This window comes from Macaca thibetana, chromosome 18, assembly GCF_024542745.1.
Source record: "Macaca thibetana thibetana isolate TM-01 chromosome 18, ASM2454274v1, whole genome shotgun sequence".
NCBI classification, from domain to species: Eukaryota; Metazoa; Chordata; class Mammalia; order Primates; family Cercopithecidae; genus Macaca; species Macaca thibetana.
The window spans coordinates 44498328-44517497 of NC_065595.1; the positions used below are offsets into that span (position 1 = coordinate 44498328).

General features: G+C 40.6%; 2 protein-coding genes and 1 pseudogene across 3 annotated transcripts in view; 1 reads left to right on the forward strand and 2 right to left on the reverse strand.

The window, feature by feature from the left end:
- RPRD1A (regulation of nuclear pre-mRNA domain containing 1A) overlaps positions 1–19170 on the forward strand; it is a 711886-nt gene that overhangs the window by 456686 nt on the left and 236030 nt on the right. The window lies entirely within an intron of this gene.
- On the reverse strand, positions 11477–14768 carry LOC126941052 (WD repeat domain phosphoinositide-interacting protein 3-like; annotated as a pseudogene).
- The window catches only part of MOCOS (molybdenum cofactor sulfurase), a 61912-nt gene continuing 57588 nt past the window's right edge, over positions 14847–19170 (reverse strand). The window contains exon 15 of one of the 2 annotated variants that reach the window (XM_050767204.1): positions 14847–18440. In XM_050767204.1, the coding sequence (XP_050623161.1) occupies positions 18288–18440 (153 nt within the window). In that variant the 3' untranslated portion in view covers positions 14847–18287. The remainder of the gene's footprint in view (positions 18441–19170) is intronic. The other variant, XM_050767205.1, reaches the window with a different exon arrangement.

A 19170-nucleotide genomic window follows, 5' to 3' on the forward strand; every position in this document is an offset into this window, starting at 1 on the left:
ATTATCCTGGAATTCCATTCATAATCTTAGAAAATCATTTAGCAAGAGCAAAAAAATATGAATAAGTAAATAATAGCCATGTTCAAAAACAAGGTTTATTGTAGTATTAATTATAAAATAAAAAACTAGAAATGTATATGTCTATCAATATGGGGTATAGTTTTACTACTTATAATACATGAATACAACCATGCATTGTTTAAATGTACTTAGGAAGACCATGTTGAAATACACAAAATCTTTAGAGTAAAACAGAATACAAATAGTGTACATTGACTTTAGCCACTGGAAAGCAATTGTGTGGGGGTAGAAGGGTCTTGGGTGTCCAATTTTCAATTATTTTTTGTAAGGTAACATCACCTTTTCCGGCTAAAAAGTTTTAGCTAGTTACCTATTTAGAAATAAAGAAAAAGCAAAGCTATTTTACCAAACTGTGGATAAACATGACATAATATTTGCTGTGCCCCAGGAGGAAATAGGAGAATAATATATATTTTTTTCTTTGAGGAGTTTTGCTCTTGTCACCCAGGCTGGAGTGCAGTGGCACGATCTTGGCTAACTGCAACCTCTGCCTCCCAGGTTCAAGCAATTCTCCTGCCTCAGCCTCCCAAGTAGCTGTGATTACAGGCACCCACCACCATGCCCAGCTAATTTTTGTATTTTTAGTCGAGACAGGGTTTCACCATGTGGCTCAGGCTGGTCTCGAACTCCCGACCTCAGGTGAACCACCCGCCTTGGCCTTCCAAAGTGCTGGGATTACAGGTGTGAGCCACCGTGCCCAGCTGAGGATAATAATTTTTGATAACCAGACATGCTTCCTGCAACAGCTTCAGCATCCAGGTGGAAAGGAAATCCCCAGGTCTCAATGGAGGACTCTGTCCTGACTGCAGCAAGTAGTGTCTCAGAGTGATGTCAAAACAATTTGTTTGCACCCATAAGTTGAAGAGAAAAGACCAGGACAGGTCTTCATGGGACCCTTTAGAAAGTTAACAAAAAGTGCTTCACTCTGTAAACTGCAAAAAGCACAATAAAAGTAACCCTGGAGAGGTTGGGGGGCACTTAGATGGACAAGGAAAGGAGGCAGTGAGAAACCAGGCAGAGGGAGATGTGTTACAAAGGTAACAAGGTTTCAGCTCAGGTCTGTTACTGTGCAGACTTCTTCCAAAGCCCCTTCTCTTCTCATACAAGTCAATCTTTTTGTATCTAATTTTTAATTCGTGGTTTTATATTCTTTGTTTGTTTGTTTCGGTTTGGGGTTGGGTTTTTATTGGTTTTTGGTTTGTTTTTTGTTTTGCAGGGGTTTTTTTCTTTTTCTTTTCTTTTCTTTTTTTTTTTTTTTTTGAGACAGCGTCTTGCTGTGTCACTCAGGCTGGCTCACTGCAACCTCCACCTCCCTGGCTCGAGCAGTCCTCTCACCTCAGCCTCCAGAGTAGCTGAAACCACAGGTGCATGTGGCCATACTCAGATAATTTTTAATATTTTATAGAAATGAAGTCTCACTATATTGCCCAGGCTGGTCTCAAACTCCTGACCTCAAGTGATGCTCCTGCCTCAGCCTCCTAAAGTTCTGGGGTTACAGGTATGAGTCACCACACCTGGCCCGATTTTGTATTCTTTTCCTTAAAGATGACTTTAAAATTGCATAAATTTTAGGCTCACAAAACCTAGATCTGCTGCTGAGAATGGGTACTATATATTAAAGCTCTCTCAATGCACACACACTCTACATAGATACATTAAAATATTCTGTATATGTGTGTATATATATACATCTCTATACATATTAAAACATTTTCTATATGTACATATATTTATATATTTGTGCATACAGTCACACACCCACTCAGAGAGAGAGAGACTCTACCTAATGAAATCACCAATTCAAAGTAGCGTCCTTAAAGAATTCTAAGAAAAATAGGGAACCCCAAAAGAATGGTCAATGTAAAGTAGGTTTAAGTAATCTGATCAAGAAATAATTCAGAAACCAACTTTTAAAGGACACCAACATCAATACTGAAAATCATCTCAAATCTGGTCCATTCAGTAAGCCAGGCAGAGGGTCAGAGGAGTGATCGTGTGGGCCATTCTTCTCTTGAGCATTTGCTATCCCAATTTGCAGTTTTTAGCCTCTTGATGAAACAAATTCTGCACTTACCTAATGCTGCCAGCAGGTGGTAGACTTGGATTACTCAGGCATAATTATTTTGCGGCACTGAGCTAAAACACAAACGGGCTCATTTGATCTCGATTTTATAAGATAGATCCTGTGGTTTTCCTCACCTTTCGGATGAGACTTAGTAAGACTTAGAGATGTCCAATAACTTGCTCATATGGTATAATGTTTTCCATGATGTTTATTTGGAGATTTGCAAGGTGTTATGCAGAAGTTAATTCTGTCTGCACAAAGAGGAGAATAGGAAAAAGACTAAAAACAAAAAGGAAAGACAGGCTGCTAGGTGGCTGGATCCTAGCTTTCCTCCTGCTACCAAGAGCGTCCCGAACTCTTCCCTTGACAAGAAGAGCCTCAGCCTTTCTTGGAGATCCGAGGTACTGGGAACACTTCCTGCCCAGTGAAGGTTTCTGCTGCTTCCAGTGTCCTTGGATGGCTCTTTGTATCAGCACCCCCTTCAAGTGCTAGCCAGCGTTCAGCCCTAGCAGTGGATCTCTGGATCCGCTGGATCCCTGTAGCCTGTGCTGTCCTCAGCATCTTACCCCTCCCTCCCGGATAAAGGAGAGCTGAGAAGGATGGGACACAGTTGGTCCAGATGGCTTCTTCTGATCAGAGGGTCACTCCAAAGAACAAATGCCACTCACTGGAGCCAGCCTTCCAGTGCCTAGCATCTCTCATCACAGCTGAAAAGTTGTGACACGCTCCAAATGCCTTTTCCTCTCTTCGCTTGCTGAAGGCCCTGGGGGCCAGAGGTCGTTGTTTGTGGAAATGGACATGGCAGCTTCTGCATGGACAGCCTTTTTTTTTTTCTTTTCCTTTTTTTTTTTTTGAGATGGAGTCTTGTTTTGTCACCCAGGCTAGAGTGCAGTGGCGCGATCTCAGCTTACTGCAACCTCTGCCTCCCGGGTTCAAGTGATTCTCCTGCCTCAGCCTCCTGAGTAGATGGGATTACAGGTGCCTGCCACCATGCCCAGTTAATTTTTTTGTATTTTTAGTAGAGACAGGGTTTCACCATGTTGGCCAGAATGGTCTCAATCTCCTGCCCTCGTGATCTGCCCACCTCGGCCTCCCAAAGTGTGGGGATTACAGGCGTGAGCCACTACACCCAGCTCATGGACAGCTTTCTGTCATCCCAAGGAGATGGCACGGCTCTGACCATCTGTGGGACTTCGCTTTCAATCTCGCAGGCCAGCCTGCTCCCTGCTAGATATACACCTGGCTCCTGAACCTCCATGAAAGCACCATTGTCCTTGTGATCATCTGATAAGAGCCATCTAGCTCACTGAACACAAGAACTGTGGGACCATGCCCATGCCTTAAGCCTGTAATCCCAGTGTTTTGGGAGGCTGGGGCGGGAGGATGACTTGAGCCAGGAGTGTGAGGTTACAGTGAGCTATGATCATACCACTGCACTCCAGCCTGGGTGACAGAGTGAGATGCTGCTTTATAAAAAAAACTGCGGTCTTGTCTTTTCTCACAATCACCATCCAGTGCAATGGGAAGCGCACAGTGGCCATCACAGCTCATGAACAAATCACTTGCTAATGCTTATTTTTTTAATATTTTATGTGTATCAAAAAGCAGTTTGTTTAATAAACAATAATGGCTTTCCTTGAGTGAGATGAGCAGAAAATGGATGCTTGAGTTAGAGGCCTGGGTTCAAAACCTAGCCCCACTACTTACGAGTTCAGGGACCTAGGGCAAGTGACTTACTCTCTCTGTGCCTCTGTTCCCTCGTTTCTAAAATAGAGGTGGTAATAGTCATAGATTTCTCATAAACTTGTTAAAGAGGATTAAGTAATTTAATACCTGTGAAGTGCTTACAATAGTGCTCACAATGACCATTATTCAGCAGTTTATCACAATGGTGAAGAGGCAGACCTAGGTTCAAATCTTCTCCTTGCTCTATATAAGTCCTCTGATCTTGATTGGGTCGTTTAATCCCTCTAAGCCTCAGTTTCCTCATTTGAAAAATGTAGATATAAATACCTACCCTTAGGGTTTTTTTGTTTTTTGTTTTTTGTTTTTTATTGAGACAGAGTCTCCTCGCTCTGTCACCCAGGCTGGACACTGCGCGATCTCGGCTCCCTGCAAGCTCTGCCTCCCAGGTTCCTGCCATTCTCCCACCTCAGCCTCCTGAGTAGCTGGGACTACAGACACCTGCCACTGCACCTGGATTCTTTTTTGTGTGTGTGTGTGTGTGTATTTTTAGTGGAGATGAGGTTTCACCATGTTAGGCAGGATGGTCTCGCTCTCCAGACCTCGTGATCCGCCTGCCTTGGTCTCCCAAAGTGCTGGGATTACAGGGATTACAGGCATGAGCCTCCGTGCCCGGCCACCCTTAGGGTTTTTGTGAGAATTAAATAAAATAAAAGTGAGTGGCTCTATATGCATTCACAAGTAGAAAACAAGTGTTATTTGTATTAATAAATTAATAAGAAATAGATTTTAACGTGCAAAAAAGTATGATCTCAATAACCCTACTCATCTTCAGTTACTGCAGTCAAAATTCCAACATACTATTCTGCCACTAAATCACTAAATGAGTTGTTTTCCTCCATGTTTTATAAGAAAAGTCATCGTGCTTCCACTGGTAAAAACTAATTATTGCTGAGTGAATGATTAATTCAGCATCATTAAGCAACTGTGTTTTTTAAAAAGGCTAATTTGAGCTATAAGCAAAACATGTAGAAAGGGTACAACTACCATAAATTCAACATTTTGAATAGATTTCTCATAAATCTGCTGCTTTAAATGTTCAATGAACATTTAAAATTCATTGGGACTTCTTAGCTGAAGCCATGTTTTAGCAGGATTTATAAGTTTTTTCTTAAATTAGGGACAAAACTCTGTGTGTGAAATCATTTTTAAATGCTTCCCTCATGGGAACAATGTTGAAATTAGTGACTAGATTATTTTAGTGGTTTCTGCTTATACATTGGTTCTACCCACTAGATCCTCGGTCAGCTCCTTAAGAGCAGGGACTCTGTAAAATGCATCTTTGTGCCCCCAGCACCAAGCACAGTTCTTGGCACTATGATCCATCAAGTTTCATTAACCAGAGCTGGTGAAGAAGGCCAGGAGAGGAGGGTAGTGAGCCAGAGAGGAGCCAAGGGTGGCATCCAGCCAAGATCTCAAAGGGACGATAAAAGGTGTTCTATACTCCCAATAAGCTGCTCAGAAAGCCCAGGGCTGAGTTGTTTTCAAGAATCCTGGAGAGCCACCACATGTGGCTCAATGCAAAGAACAGAGTCACAAGAGCATTAACAGAAGCTACACAGAAGGACATGAGTTATTGGTGGCACAGGGGAAAGTCTGGAATCCTATTCACCAAAGCATTCAGGGTTAAATGCGTCTCTGACAGGGTGGTAGGATGAGAGGTTATTTCTTTTTGCTCATCTCTATTTTTACTTTTCCCACAATAAGCTTATATTTCTGCATCAGTTCATTGCTCTTGGTGACTCTTAGATCCATCCTCTGAAAGGTCTTTTCTTCTCCATAATACTCCTTGGGTTATGTCCTTCTAAAGTGCCCTTCTGAAAAGGGCACTTTTGAGAATGTGCACTTTTTGGTGGCTGAATAGCCTTATCTTTTTTCTCTCTTTTCATATGAAGTCAGAAGCTTAGAAGTTTTTTTATATCTTGAATAATCAGTCCCCTTTAGTCCAGACTGGTGGTGCTTTTGCTAATACAGATCTTTCAAAAATAAATGGAAGGTTTTTATTTTTGTCCATTCTATTTATTCACACAACAAATCTAATGAGGAATTATTGACAAGAATTGAGCACATTGGGCTTTTATGGTACTACACATTTAAAACTTTCTAGAAGCCCAAAAGTGTACCTTAATTATTTAAGAGTTCTTAACTAATTATGTGATGGCCATGATTTTGATGTAGTCCCCTCCTAGCCCGAGCCTGAGTTTGTTTCTCTTCTTTAGAACTTTGCTGAACTCTGCAAAAACGAGCCCCAGTGCTGTGATTTTTTTTTCTGTATTTCTTCTAACATATGCCATATGGTTGGCATATGGCCAATGTCTCAAAAGACAACAGGCAACAGTTTGGTAAATATTTTGCCACAATATAATAAAGGTTATCAACCTTCCAATTTGAAATATTTGGGTCCTTACTATTCACCGATGTGCTACACATCAGGCACCACATTTTCTATCAGTCAGAATTCTTAGTTGGAAACAATAGAAACTAATTCTCACAAAACTAAGCAGAAAATATGTGTAATAAAGGACATTGTGTAGCTTGCAGACTCCCCAGAGAGCCAAAGAATCAGCTTCGGAGATTGCATAGCTACTCCAAGGTAGACACCACTATAGGCTATGCCAGGCATCGCACCACAGATCGTACCACCATGCTCACTGCCTCCATCACTACCACCAGTAAGCCATGGAGATTTTTGCTTTGCTTGTTAGAGCAGTGAGTATTATTTACACTAATATTTCTTCCACTTGCTAAAAGATGTGTTTAATTACAAGTGAATGTTGAATTTCTATCAAAATTGTTCTCTTCATTTACTGAGACAATTTGATTTGCTCCTTTAATCTCTTGTTTTCTAAAATTAAACCTTGGCATCCTTGAAATTAATACAACATAATCTTTGCAGATATTACTGAAGTAAGTTTGCTACTTCTTAAAGAATTTCTGAATTTATGTTCATAAGTGAGAGGAGCTCATAATCCTCAGAAATGGCTATATGAATATTAAATTGGACTGAAGAGCAAAGAAAATTTCTAAGGACGAAGAATATTACACATCAATAAAGGAATAAGTTCATCAAGAAGCCATAGCAATCTTAGGGGTAAATGCACCAAATAACATAGCTCCAAAACATGTGAAGCAAAAACTGATGCAGCAGAAAGTAAAATACTAATAAAACAAATACACATTGTATTTAGAGATTTTAGCAACCAGACAAAGACAGTGCAAGAAAAGAAAATTACAGACCAGTATCCCTCATGAGCTTAGATCCTCAACAAAATATTAGCAATCAAACACAGGAATATATGAAAAAAATAAAATATCAGGATCAATGGAGTTTATCCAGGACTAGCAAGACTATTTCAATATCTGGAAACCAATCAATACAGTCCACCATAATAACCACAGAAGAAAAATCACATGATCATATCAATTGATACAGGAAAACTATTTAACAAAATTCAAATCCATCCATAATAAAAGTTATCAGCAGCCTAGGAATAAGAAGGCAACTTTCTCAACCTCATAAAATGCACCTACAAAAGCCTTATAGCTAAATCATACAAAATGGTGAAAGATTGAAAGCCATATTCCTAAAATCAGGAAGAAAGCAAAGATATCTACACAATACACATTCTTTTCAAGCACACAGAGTATCTCTAAAAATTGACCATTTTTCGTGAACCCGGAGGTGGAGCTTGCAGTGAGCGGAGACAGCGCCACCACACTCCAGCCTAGGTGACAGAGAGAGACTCTTTCTCAAAAAAAAAAAAAAAAAAAAAAAAAAAAAAAAATTGACCATTTTTATGATGACCATAAACCATGAACCATTTTTTTGGACAGGGCCATAAACCAAGTTTCAACAAATTTCAACAACTGAAATCATACAAAGTGTGTATTCTGACTATAATGCCACTAAACTAGAAATAACCAAAAAGCACCTAGAGAAGCCCCATATGTTTGGAAATGAATAAAAACACACTTTTAAATAACCTGTGTATAAAAGACAAAATCACAATGGAATATTAGAAAACATTTTTATCAGAATGGTAACAAAAATACTATGTATCAAAATCTGTGAGATTAAGCCAAAATAGTACTTAAAAGAAAATGTATAGCCTTGTAAGAATATATTAGGAAAAATGAGAATAAATTAATTAAGCATTCATTCCAAAAGTTAGTAAAACAACAACAACAACGGCAGTAAATTAAATCCAAAGATATTAAGAGGGAGCAGGTGCTGAGGAGAGAGCCCCTCACTAGCTACCACCGTATGTTCCAGCCAGATACCACACATCTCTATCCCTCAGAGAACCCTGACCAGCCTCTGGTGCAGTGGTACCCCGAAGTGAACTCGCTCTTTTGGAGGTTCACCTGATCACTCTCTATCAGCCTGCCAGGCACACATCTGGAGCTGGACCTAGGAATTGAAGTTCTGTGGGCTAGTGTGGGCTAAGCAACATTCCAAGGATATGGACAAGAGATTGAAAGAGGTGTCAGGGGCAAGTCACCATTTGCTATCCACTTCATTCAGTCCTATTTTGTCCTCAAGTGTGATCCAACCATTGAAGATTTGTACATAGAGCCATGTGTAACTGCTAGCAGTGCAGCAATGTGTGATCCATCAAGAGCAACTTGGATATACTAAACATTTTTATCAGAATGGTAACAACAATACCATACTTCAGCATTCTGTATATGTTTACTAAGCCACATTTGTTAAACACATTGCTCAAATCTTTTATAGTTTTACTAATTTTTTGAAGGCTGTTTCTGTCAATAACTGAAAAAGATGTATTCAAATTTCCCTCTTGTGATTATAGAATTGTTTATTTCTCTTCTTAGCTCTTCCTATTATTTTTTTAACCTTAGTTTCTAGTTGGATTAGAATGTTCTTCCCATTTTGCCTTATATCTCTTGAGAGTTTGTTTTGAGGAACATGAAAATTTAGAAGTCTTTCTTACAATTTTTAAAAATTTAGGCTGAATTTGTTGTATGTTTCCTTTTTTAGTCCTAATAATGTTTGTGCTTTTCTTTGCCAGAGGTTTGTAGTAATTTTTAGGTTTTTAAATTACGTTTACTGCCCTTTTGTTCTATGTTTCATTAATTTGTTTTCTGTTAGTTTCTTCTTCCATTTTCTCAGAATTTATTTTGCTATAATTTCTCTAACTTTTTAAGATGAAGTTTTTAGGTTTCTCCTTATATAAGCATTTTAGAACACTTGTTCTTTGTATTATTTTAGCTTAATTTGCAAATTTTTATGTACGATATTTTAATATTGGTATATCCTAAATGTTTTCTAACTTCTATGATTTTCTTTCACTTATGAGCTATTCAAAAGTGTTTTTAAAATATTTTATATATATATCCTAGTTGTTATTTTTCATTTATAATTTGATTTTGTTGTAGTCAGAGAAAGTAGTCTGTATGATACCTATTCTTTGAAATTTGCCCTAGGTCTAGGTAACGCATGGTCAATTTTCACAAATATTCCACGTAAAAATATGTATTTGCTCATTGTTTGGTTAAGGAATTTATGTGTATTCACTACATGAAGATTCCTTTACCATTTGTGTTCTTCAGCTGTATCATGGCCTTACTAAATTTTGTCTGATTTATTTATTGTTCATGGAGAGAACTTTCCCATCATAATTGTGGATTTCTCAATTTCTTCTTATAATTCAGTCATGTTTGGTTTCATTGTTGCATGGGCCTTAAGACTCTAGTATTATGTTCCTATTGGTTTAAACTGTTGTGTGTTCCTGGAGAATTTAACCCTTTATCATTATGTGGTGACTTTATCCCTAAACATGATTTTTGCTTTAAAGCCAAATATTAAACAGGTAATAATTAAAATATCGGTTCTAATGTACCTATACCAGCTTTCTTTTGATTAGTATTTGCCTGGAACATCTTTTTCCATTCTTTTACTTTCATCTCTTTTGCTTCCTTGGTTTGTCTCCTTTCTGCAGCATATGGATTTTTTTATATTCAATTTAACCATAATGCTTTGAGGGGTCAAAACATACCATTAGTTGCTTACATTTGTTGATATTACTAATATACTTGGATTTATATCTTCCATATGATTATTTTTATTTCCTGTGCTTTTTCTATGATTTTTTCTCTTCCTGTCTTCTTTTGACAGGATCAAGTTTTTTGTTGTTGTTGTTGTTGTTTTGTTTTGTTTTTTTTGAGATGGAGTTTTGCTCTTGTTGCCCAGGCTGGAGTGCAATGGCACGATCTCGGCTTACCGCAACCTCCACCTCCCAGGTTCAAGCGAATCTCCTGCCTCAGCCTCCCTAGTAGCTGGGATTACAGGCATGTGCCACCACGCCCGGCTAATTTTGTATTTTTAGTAGAGACGGGGTTTCACCACGTTGGCCAGGCCAGTCTTGAACTCCTGACCTCAAGTGATCTGCCTGCCTCCACCTCCCAAAGTGCTGGGATTACAGGGATGAGCCACCATGCCCGACAGGATCAAGTATTTTTAATTCCATTTTTGCTCAATTGATTTAGAAACTATAAACTCTGTTTCTGTTCTTTTAATGCTTCTCATAATATGCTGACCCACTTCTTAACAAAGTATCAATTTATCATTATCATGGTTAGGAAGATCTGCTCAGAACCTGACTGTGCCAGTTTGAATCACGACTCAGCCACACCCCACTGTGTCCCTTGGGAAGTCACTTTTGGCCTCCCGAGGGCCGGTTTTCCCCTTGGGTAAAATAGTGATGATAATAATACCAAACTCACGGGGCTGTTCTGGGGAATGAGTTAATTACCTAAAAAGGCTTAAGACCATGCCATGCATAGAGTAGGCTTTTAAATTAATTGTAGTTATTGTTACTGCTGCTGTATTACTCTCACCCTCCTTCTAAGAACTTTAAAATTCTTTAGCATGACCAATGACAAAACGTTACTTTTTGATAATTTGATTCTTTTTCTTTACTCTTCAATTAGTCATTAGTGTTACTATCATTCTGTATTTTTACAATTACTCTTCTATTTCTTTACTCATTATTTCTCTTTCCTTATCAGTCCTTGATTCTAAGTTCAACTTTCTTCTCCTTGAATTACAAACTTTAGAAGTTCTTTCAGAGAAGATCTATTTTGGGTAAACTATCTCAGTTTTTGAGAGTCTTGGCCGGGTTCGGTGGCTCATGCCTGTAATCCCAGCACTTTGGGAGGCGGAGGCAGGCAGATCACTTGAGGTCAGGAGTTCAAGACTGGCCTGGCCAACATGGTGAAACCCCATCTCTACCAAAATATACAGGAGTCTTGGTGCACGCCTGTAATCCCAGCTACTTGGGAGGCTGAGGTGGAAGAATTGCTTGAACCCTGGAGGTGGAGGTTGCAGTGAGCTGAGATCACACCACTGCACTCCAGCCTGAGTGACAGAGTGAGAACCTCTCTCCCTCAAAAAAAGAAAGAATCAGAAAGAAAGAAAGAAAGAAAGAAAGAAAGAAAGAAAGAAAGAAAGAAAGAAAGAAAGAAAGAAAGAAAGAAAGAAAGAAAGAAAGAAAGAAAGAAAGAAAGAAAGAAAGAAAAAGAAGAAAAAAAGAAAAGAAAAGAAAATATGTATTTTCCCCTTGTTCTTGTCTGATTGATAGCTTAGCTTCACTGAGCAGAAAACCCTAGAAGGACTGTGATTTTTCTCTCAGCACTTTGGACAGAGTCAATGTTCTGTCTTCTGGTCTATTGTTGCTTTGTAGGAATTTATCTCTTTGCTGTGGCTGCGACTTCAGATTCTATCTTTGTCTTTTGGGTTTCTATGGTTGCATTACACTGTGCCTATCATGGATTTATTTTTATGTATTGTGCTCAGGACTGTGTTTCCTAAAGTTAAGAAATCATGATTTTCCTTAATTCTTAAAAATTCGAATGTTATCTTTGCCCTGTTTTCTCTATTTTCTCCCTCTGTGATTGATTTGAACAGTTAGTCCTGGTTGAGTCTCCCTCTTTTCATTCCCTTCCTTTGTCTCCTCCATGCCTTCTGGACGTCCTCTTTATATCTGTTTTCCAGATCCCTCTTCAGATGTGTCTCAGCTGAAGCTCCCAGTCCCTGAGTGTTGAAATTCAATCATTAATGTTTTATTTCATGTTAGCTTTGATACTTTTTCAACTTGCCTAACATCATGTTCTTTTCTTATGTCTTTAATTACTTATTTAATTTCTTCATTTCAACATTTATGTTTGTTTGTTCGTTTGTTTGAGACGGAGTCTCACTCTGTTGCCCAGGCTGGGTGGCACGATCTCGGCTCACTGCAACCTCTGCCTCCCGGATTCAAGCGATTCTCCTGCATCAGCCTCCTTAGTAGCTGGGATTACAGGTGCCCGCCACCACACCTGGCTAACTTTTGTATTTTAGTAGAAACAGGGTTTCACCATGTTGGCCAGGCTGGTCTTAAACTGCTGACCTCAAGTGATCTGCTTATAATGCAAGAACTAACATTTACGCACTTGTTCATTTTCCCACTGTAGACTCAGTAAAAACGGAGTCTGTTGCAAAAACAAACTTGAATTTGTCCATCCTCTCGACCCAGTCCCCAGGTTTGTATGCAGGCCCTGTCAGTCCCAGCTGAACTAACGGGGACAGCCAGGCAGTCAGCATGGTCTGGTCAGAGCCACTGAGTGTCTGCAGTGCTTTGATGAGGATTCTCTCTTTAATACCAAAAATGGAAGTCCTTCTTAGGAAAGCAGACAACCACGTATGGTTTCAGACCAAGGTCACTGGGCAGTCCCGCCAGCCCATGATCCAAGAGTCCCATGGGGCACTGGCACCAACCCCAGGGGTCTCAGGGACAATGAGTGTTGGGTGCTGTTGCACTCATGGTTGAGGAATCACAGCTTGTCATAGATCATTTCTAGAAACTGTGCATAGATGGCTGGGATGCATTCCCTTCTAGGGTTGAATAGGAACTTGTAGTAGCCACTGTCTGCACAAATCACAGTGACTGCATTTGGCTCTGCTCCAAGGGCCCAAATGCATGGAGAGCCCAAGGGAACCTGAAACTTGGAGAAACCCCTTTGGAACTAAAGGATTTTGGAAGGAAACTAGCTGACACCAAGTTGGACTGTTCATTCCTTTCTGGGTCCTCAGCTGCAAAAATGTACACTGTGCTGTGGTCACTGGATATGCAAATGAAGGACACATCTTGATTGAAGCTAATGCAGAAAACATTAGCTGCTTGAGATCCTCTTCATAGCTCCTGGGTTAAATGTCCTGATGAAGTATCAAATATTCTTATAAGCGTCCCCTTTTCGGGTGTGGTTGCAATTCTTTTCCCTGCAGGTTAAGTGCGATGCAGCTCAGGATGCCCTCGGGAGTGGGAATGTCCACAGGTGGCTTCTGTGTGCTGGCCTGCTCCACGAGCTGCACATGGCCTGTGTGCCTGCCTGGCAAGGCCAGAAGAGAGTTGTTGCTATTAGGACAGAGAACACAGCAGCCTTTAGGGTTACAGGAGGTTTCAAAGATGTACAACTGATGGGAGTTCTGTGTGAGTGTGAACACCTTAATCATGGAGTCCAAAACAACCACAATTCTATCTCGCTGCAATTTCACTGCCTTGATTTCTGTAGCAAATTCTATTTCATTAACAGTCTCCTTTTTCAGTCATCTCAGATCATCACTTTGTTGGGAAGGTATTTTGGCTTTTTTCCACCAACAACTAAAGCTAAATAGTTGCAGCAAAATAACATTTCATTATGACCAACTCTTTCTCCTAGAAATTTTTGTTTCTCTTTTTCTTTTAATGGATTGGTGTTATAGACTCAGAATCCATTTTCCATTCTGCAAGCAAGGCAGCCGTGGTCCTGGCTGTAGAGCAGCTGGTGTAGAGCAGCTAGTTACTGTGGGAGTTACATGGTAGGAGGATCATGGCGGCACTGCTGGCCCACCCATTCTCAGCAAGCTGGCTGGGGAGGCTGGCTGGCTGCTCCCACCAGGCAGGTGCTAAGGCCGCCCCAGGAATAGAAGTTTTATAGTATTCTCTTTATGAAGACAACGTTCTCTCAAGCCTGAGCACCACTTGCCCTGAGCAAACATGTTTGCTTTTATCATCTGGAAATTGTGAATTTGGTGGCTGTACGTTTCCCCCTTTTGAAGATACCAGCATGCTCAGATTCAAATTTTAGGTCCACCTCTGAAAAAATGCCTAGAATGGTATCACGTGACCCCACTCTGTGTATTGTATACATATTTTCCCTCCACTCAAATGTTGTTTCTCCCTATTAAGGTGTTGTTATACTCTCAATAATATATAAACCTACTACATACCCACAAAAATTAAAAAATAAAAATTTAGAGGAAAAAAGATATTGTTATAGTACTAGATATACTTTTGCAGGCCCATATTTTAAAAATGGAATAAAGGTGAGAATAACTCAAAATATAGTAGCTGTAATAAGAGAAAAAAATAGCTTGCTTTCTGCAAAAGCTAAAAGGAAAATGCAATTCATAAGTTCCAGACAACACCCCTGCTACCAACATAATGAATCTTTCAGCCTAAGTGCAGTTCCCTTCTCTCATCCACCTGCCTTTGGCTTAGTTACAAGGACAGAGATGGTACCTCAGCAGGCTGGCACCTTTTCTTGCTCAATGTTTGCTCTTAATTTTTATTTCATTTTTTAAAAAGTTTTATTTGTTTTTTTGAGATGGAGTCTCACTCCGTCACCCGGGCTGCTGTGCAGTGGCAGGATCTCCATTAACTTCAACCTCCACCTCCTAGGTTCAAGCAATTCTCCTGCCTCAGCCTCCTGAGTAGCTGGGATTACTAGTGCCATCACCATGCCTGGTTTTGTATTTTTAGTAGAAATGGGGTTTCACCATGTTGGCAAGGCTGGTCTCAAACTCCTGACCTCAAGTGATCCACCCACCTTGGCCTCCGAAAGTCCTGGGATTACAGGCATGAGCCACCACACCTGGCCTATGTTTGCTTTTTAAACAAAGAAAAGAAAATTGAGATGAATTGTTCCAAAACTTTTGAATTATCATGAATATCGTAAGTCATACAAAAAATAAAGAATAATACAACCAAAACTCATGCACCTGCCATCCTATAGCTTAAACATACTATATCACATCTGACTATTATCTAGTCTGTCTTTCCCCAATTAGTGATGCCTCGATAGTGAGATCTATAAATGTCGGTTTTGTTTCTTTTATTTCTGAAACTCTAGAATCTGTTCAGTACATATTGAATAAAAAAAAAAGCAACTGTTCACTGAAAGAGAAGGAGAAGCGGACATCTTTCAACATGAGAAAATAATCACTGCCTGTTCTTCTCCATCCACAAGGCTGAGGAGGGGATGAGGCTGACTCTCAATGGGGAGAAGTCAGCACTGCCGCCCTCCTTAAAGGATTCGTGATGCTCACCAAACTATGTGAAAGAAAACCTCTGTTCTGGCTAAAGAATGCCCAGAAAGATAAGTTGTTGTCTGTTCTCACCACATGTTTTTTTTAAAAAAGGACTTTTTGTGACTCCTGGAGGTTTGATGTTAGAATTAAATTCAAGGGACATGACACTGTCTTTGATTTTTTTATACACTTTGAGAAGCACATAAGGCTGAACTCCAGGAGATAAGAACCAAGGAGTGGACATAAAATCATAAATATTCATAAACTCTGAATATGAAGCTACTCTACAGAATACACAAAGTACATTTTTAGCTGAAACTTCATACAAGAAATTTTGAAATTAGACACTAAAGACAAAATGCATTTAAAATTAATTTTAAATTAATAAAATACATACGTTTAACATGCAATCAATCAATGTTTAAAAAGGGCCAGCTTTAAATAAAATCAGTCTGTCAACAGATTTCGAGTATTGTCTGCCGACACTAGAGACATACTGGCACAGGGCTTGTCCCCATGGAGCTTACAATCTAGTGAAAACAGACCAATGTGAAATCAGTAATTATAAGTAGATAACCAAATAATAGTGTTGTAAAGGAGAGGATCTGCATTACAATGTCCGAAATCAAAAGCTGGGCACAGTGGCTCACATTTGTAATCCCAGAACTTTGGGAGGCTGAGGCGAGAGAATGGCTTGAGCCCAGGAATTCAAAACTAGCCTGGGCAACAAAGTGAGACGCCATCTCTACCAAAAAAAAAAAAAAATTAGCTGGATGTGGTGGTGTGTGCCTGTAGTCCTAGCTACTTGGGAGGCTGAGGCAGGAAGATCACTTGAGCCAAAGAGGTCAAGGCTGCAGTGATCTGTGATCACACCACTGAACTCCAACCTGGGTGACAGAGCAACAGAGCAAGACCCTGTCTCAAAAAAACAAAAAGCCTGAAATCAGCCATGAAAGTATCTACTGCAAAAGGTGACATAGATGTGGATAAGAAAAAAATATTCTTGGTGACAAAAGTGACCTTTTTTTTTTTTTGAGACAGAGTCTTGCTCTGTTGTCAGGCAGGTGTGCAGTGACACGATCTCTGTTCACTGCAACCTCTGCCTCCCAGGTTCAAGCGATTCCCCTGCCTCAGCCTCCCAAGTAGCTAGGACTACAGGCACGTGCCACCACGCCCGGCTAATTTTTTTGTATTTTAGTAGAGACGGGGTTTCACCGTGTTAGCCAGGATGGTCTCGATCTCCTGACCTGTGATCCACCCACCTCAGCCTCCCAAAGTGCTGGGATTACAGGCATGAGCCACCGCACCTGGACAAGTGACCTAATTTTTGTAGAACATGTCTTCTTACTTGTTTTCCATCATAATTAATGTGATGTATTTGTCAGAAGGTTTTGGAAATGGGGCAATGTGCCATCTGGGAAGTTTCCCCTGCATGAAACTGGCCTGAGCAGGTGGATAAATCCATTACTTTAAGGCACTGTTCTCCTATTAGTTAGCTGATGAGGACAAGCCCACTTGCATGATGCGGCAGTGCTGAGTCTTCGAAGAGGTTGTGTTTTTAATGAACAGTTCAAAACAATAAACCCCACCCCACCCCCACTTAACTTCATTTGCCTCTTCTTTCACTGATCTCAGGAACCACTGAGTCAGAGTTGTACTTTTTACCCTTAACTCTTCACAGCACATGTGTGTGCAATCATTAGGCTCCATCTCAACAATCCTTGCAAACAGAGCACACCTCATCTTTCAAATCCCACCTCGTGCTGGGAACAACACAAAGTTCTACAAATGTGATAATGAAACAAACTGACCCTGAATCCCACAAGCTCTGAACAGATAAGTTAAGGAAGCCTGAGCCTGCTCTCCAACTGAGCAGCAGGAGAGATGGGGTGGCACAGGCTTTCAGAAGATGCAGTTGGTCATAGTGGGCAGGCATTTGGGGGAGAAGTGACTGGAAAAATACAACTATCCAGGTGGAAGATGATGAAGGGACTGGGTTCACACATGGACAGCAGGCTTCAGAAGGACACCAGCAGAATGGATGTGGAGTGGATATACTCACTCTGCATTGCTCCAGAGGACAGGGTAAGGACCTCAGGCTGGAAGTCATGAGGAAGCAGATAAGGCACATGCAAGCTCAGCACAGGGAGAAACTTCTTAGAAACTCAGTGGGATGGGTAACTTCATTAGAGATGAGCTTTCCTCACTGGACATTTTCATCTGGAGGCTGCAGGAGCAGTGGTCAAAGATGATACAGACAGGATTCCCGAATGCCAAAGTTCCTCCCTCGATGGGATTTGGAAGCTCTCAGGTGGATGGACCAACACCACCCTGTGGGCTTGTAGAGGGGAGGATGACCACCTGCATAAGCACAGCCATCACTGAGTGTAACTTCAGGCTCATGAGCCATCCTCAGTGCATCAACTCAGTGGGGGGCAAGGATGGAGGCCAGGGATGGGAAGCAAGAGGAAAGGAATTGCTGGTCTGCGCCTTTGCTCAGAATATAAATATCCTAGTAGAAACTCCCCCCAAGGAATGTGGTCACAAGTCACCCTCTGGGCCCCTGAGTATAAACCCACACCATCATGTGTGGGAGGAGGAGGAGAGGAGCACCTTCTCATACCCAGGATCACTGGGCATAGAATCCCTTCCTCACTACAAAGGGGTTGGAGAGATCCAAAGATGCTCTCTAAAGACAAAGTAACAATGTGAGAAAATGGCAAAATAGGGACCTGGAGTAAGTTCAGTCTTCCCCGTGAACTTCATTAAAAATTTCATCTGATTATACTTTAAATACCTATGGGAGCCTCACCGGATGTGGGTGCAGCATTCATTCCCAAGGCCTCAGAACTGTTCTGAGCAGAGCCAGTGCAAACGTGCAGGGTGAGAAGTCAAAGGCAGAAGGAAGCAGGTGAGAGCATTCCCTGCCTCTAAAGAAAGAGCTCTCCTTATTCAAAATATCAAGTTCTACTGAACCAAGTTGCAGATCTTAACAATAATAGAGATCACTGTAAAAGAGAAACTTTAATGTGTGCTAATTTTTTTTTTTTAGGAGGTAACATCCTGGTGTTTCTCAGATGCAGGTAAATCATGACCTTCCACATTCTGTTTCAACACAGGGAGCACCTGAGATCCTACAGACAGGAAACATGGAGAGGATAAATCCAATGATGTATGCATCAGGTACATGCCAAAGTTGACCTGCGAACAAAACAGCAACAACAACAAAAGAGGCTAGATTATTTTAGCAGTTAAAATAACTTTGTCAATATTAATGTTTAATTAAAATCAAGTCAGATCTTTAAAGACATATACTGAGACTTGATAAGTCTTATCTGTTACATAGTAGAATGCAGTGGGACATTAAAAGAATCCTAACTTTAGACCCCAAAGATTCTCATCCTAAGGTGTCCTTTCCCTATGGTCTCCCCATACCTCTTTCTTGCTGGCCACATCTCTGTCCCACATGCCCAGAACTTCCTGCAGAAGGACCTTCTTCCTACTCTCAGCTCGTGACCATCACCAGGCCCATTTCCTGTTTGCTGCCTGATATAAAAGGCTTTTGGGAAGACAGTGGCAAAACTCTGCATTTTCCTTGAGAAAGAATGATATGAGTTCATTTTATCAAATTCTCCTGAATAAGGATGGAAGGTCCAAAATGAAGAGTAGGTAAGTCTGCTCAGTGTTAACCATCAATGCAAGTGAGCCACTCAGGACCCTTTGGAGGACCTGACGTGCTCTCCGATCTGTTAGTTCCTGTGATAACATCTGTTGGACACCCTCACGTTCCAGGCCCCAGGCTAGGCTATTGGGCAATTCCTTATGACTTGTGCAAATGTGGGTGAAGGGTGCAGCCTCTGCACTCTCACTGCAACTGTTCCGTAAATCTAAGATTATTTTAAAATTTAAAAATAAAAGGTTCATGCACATG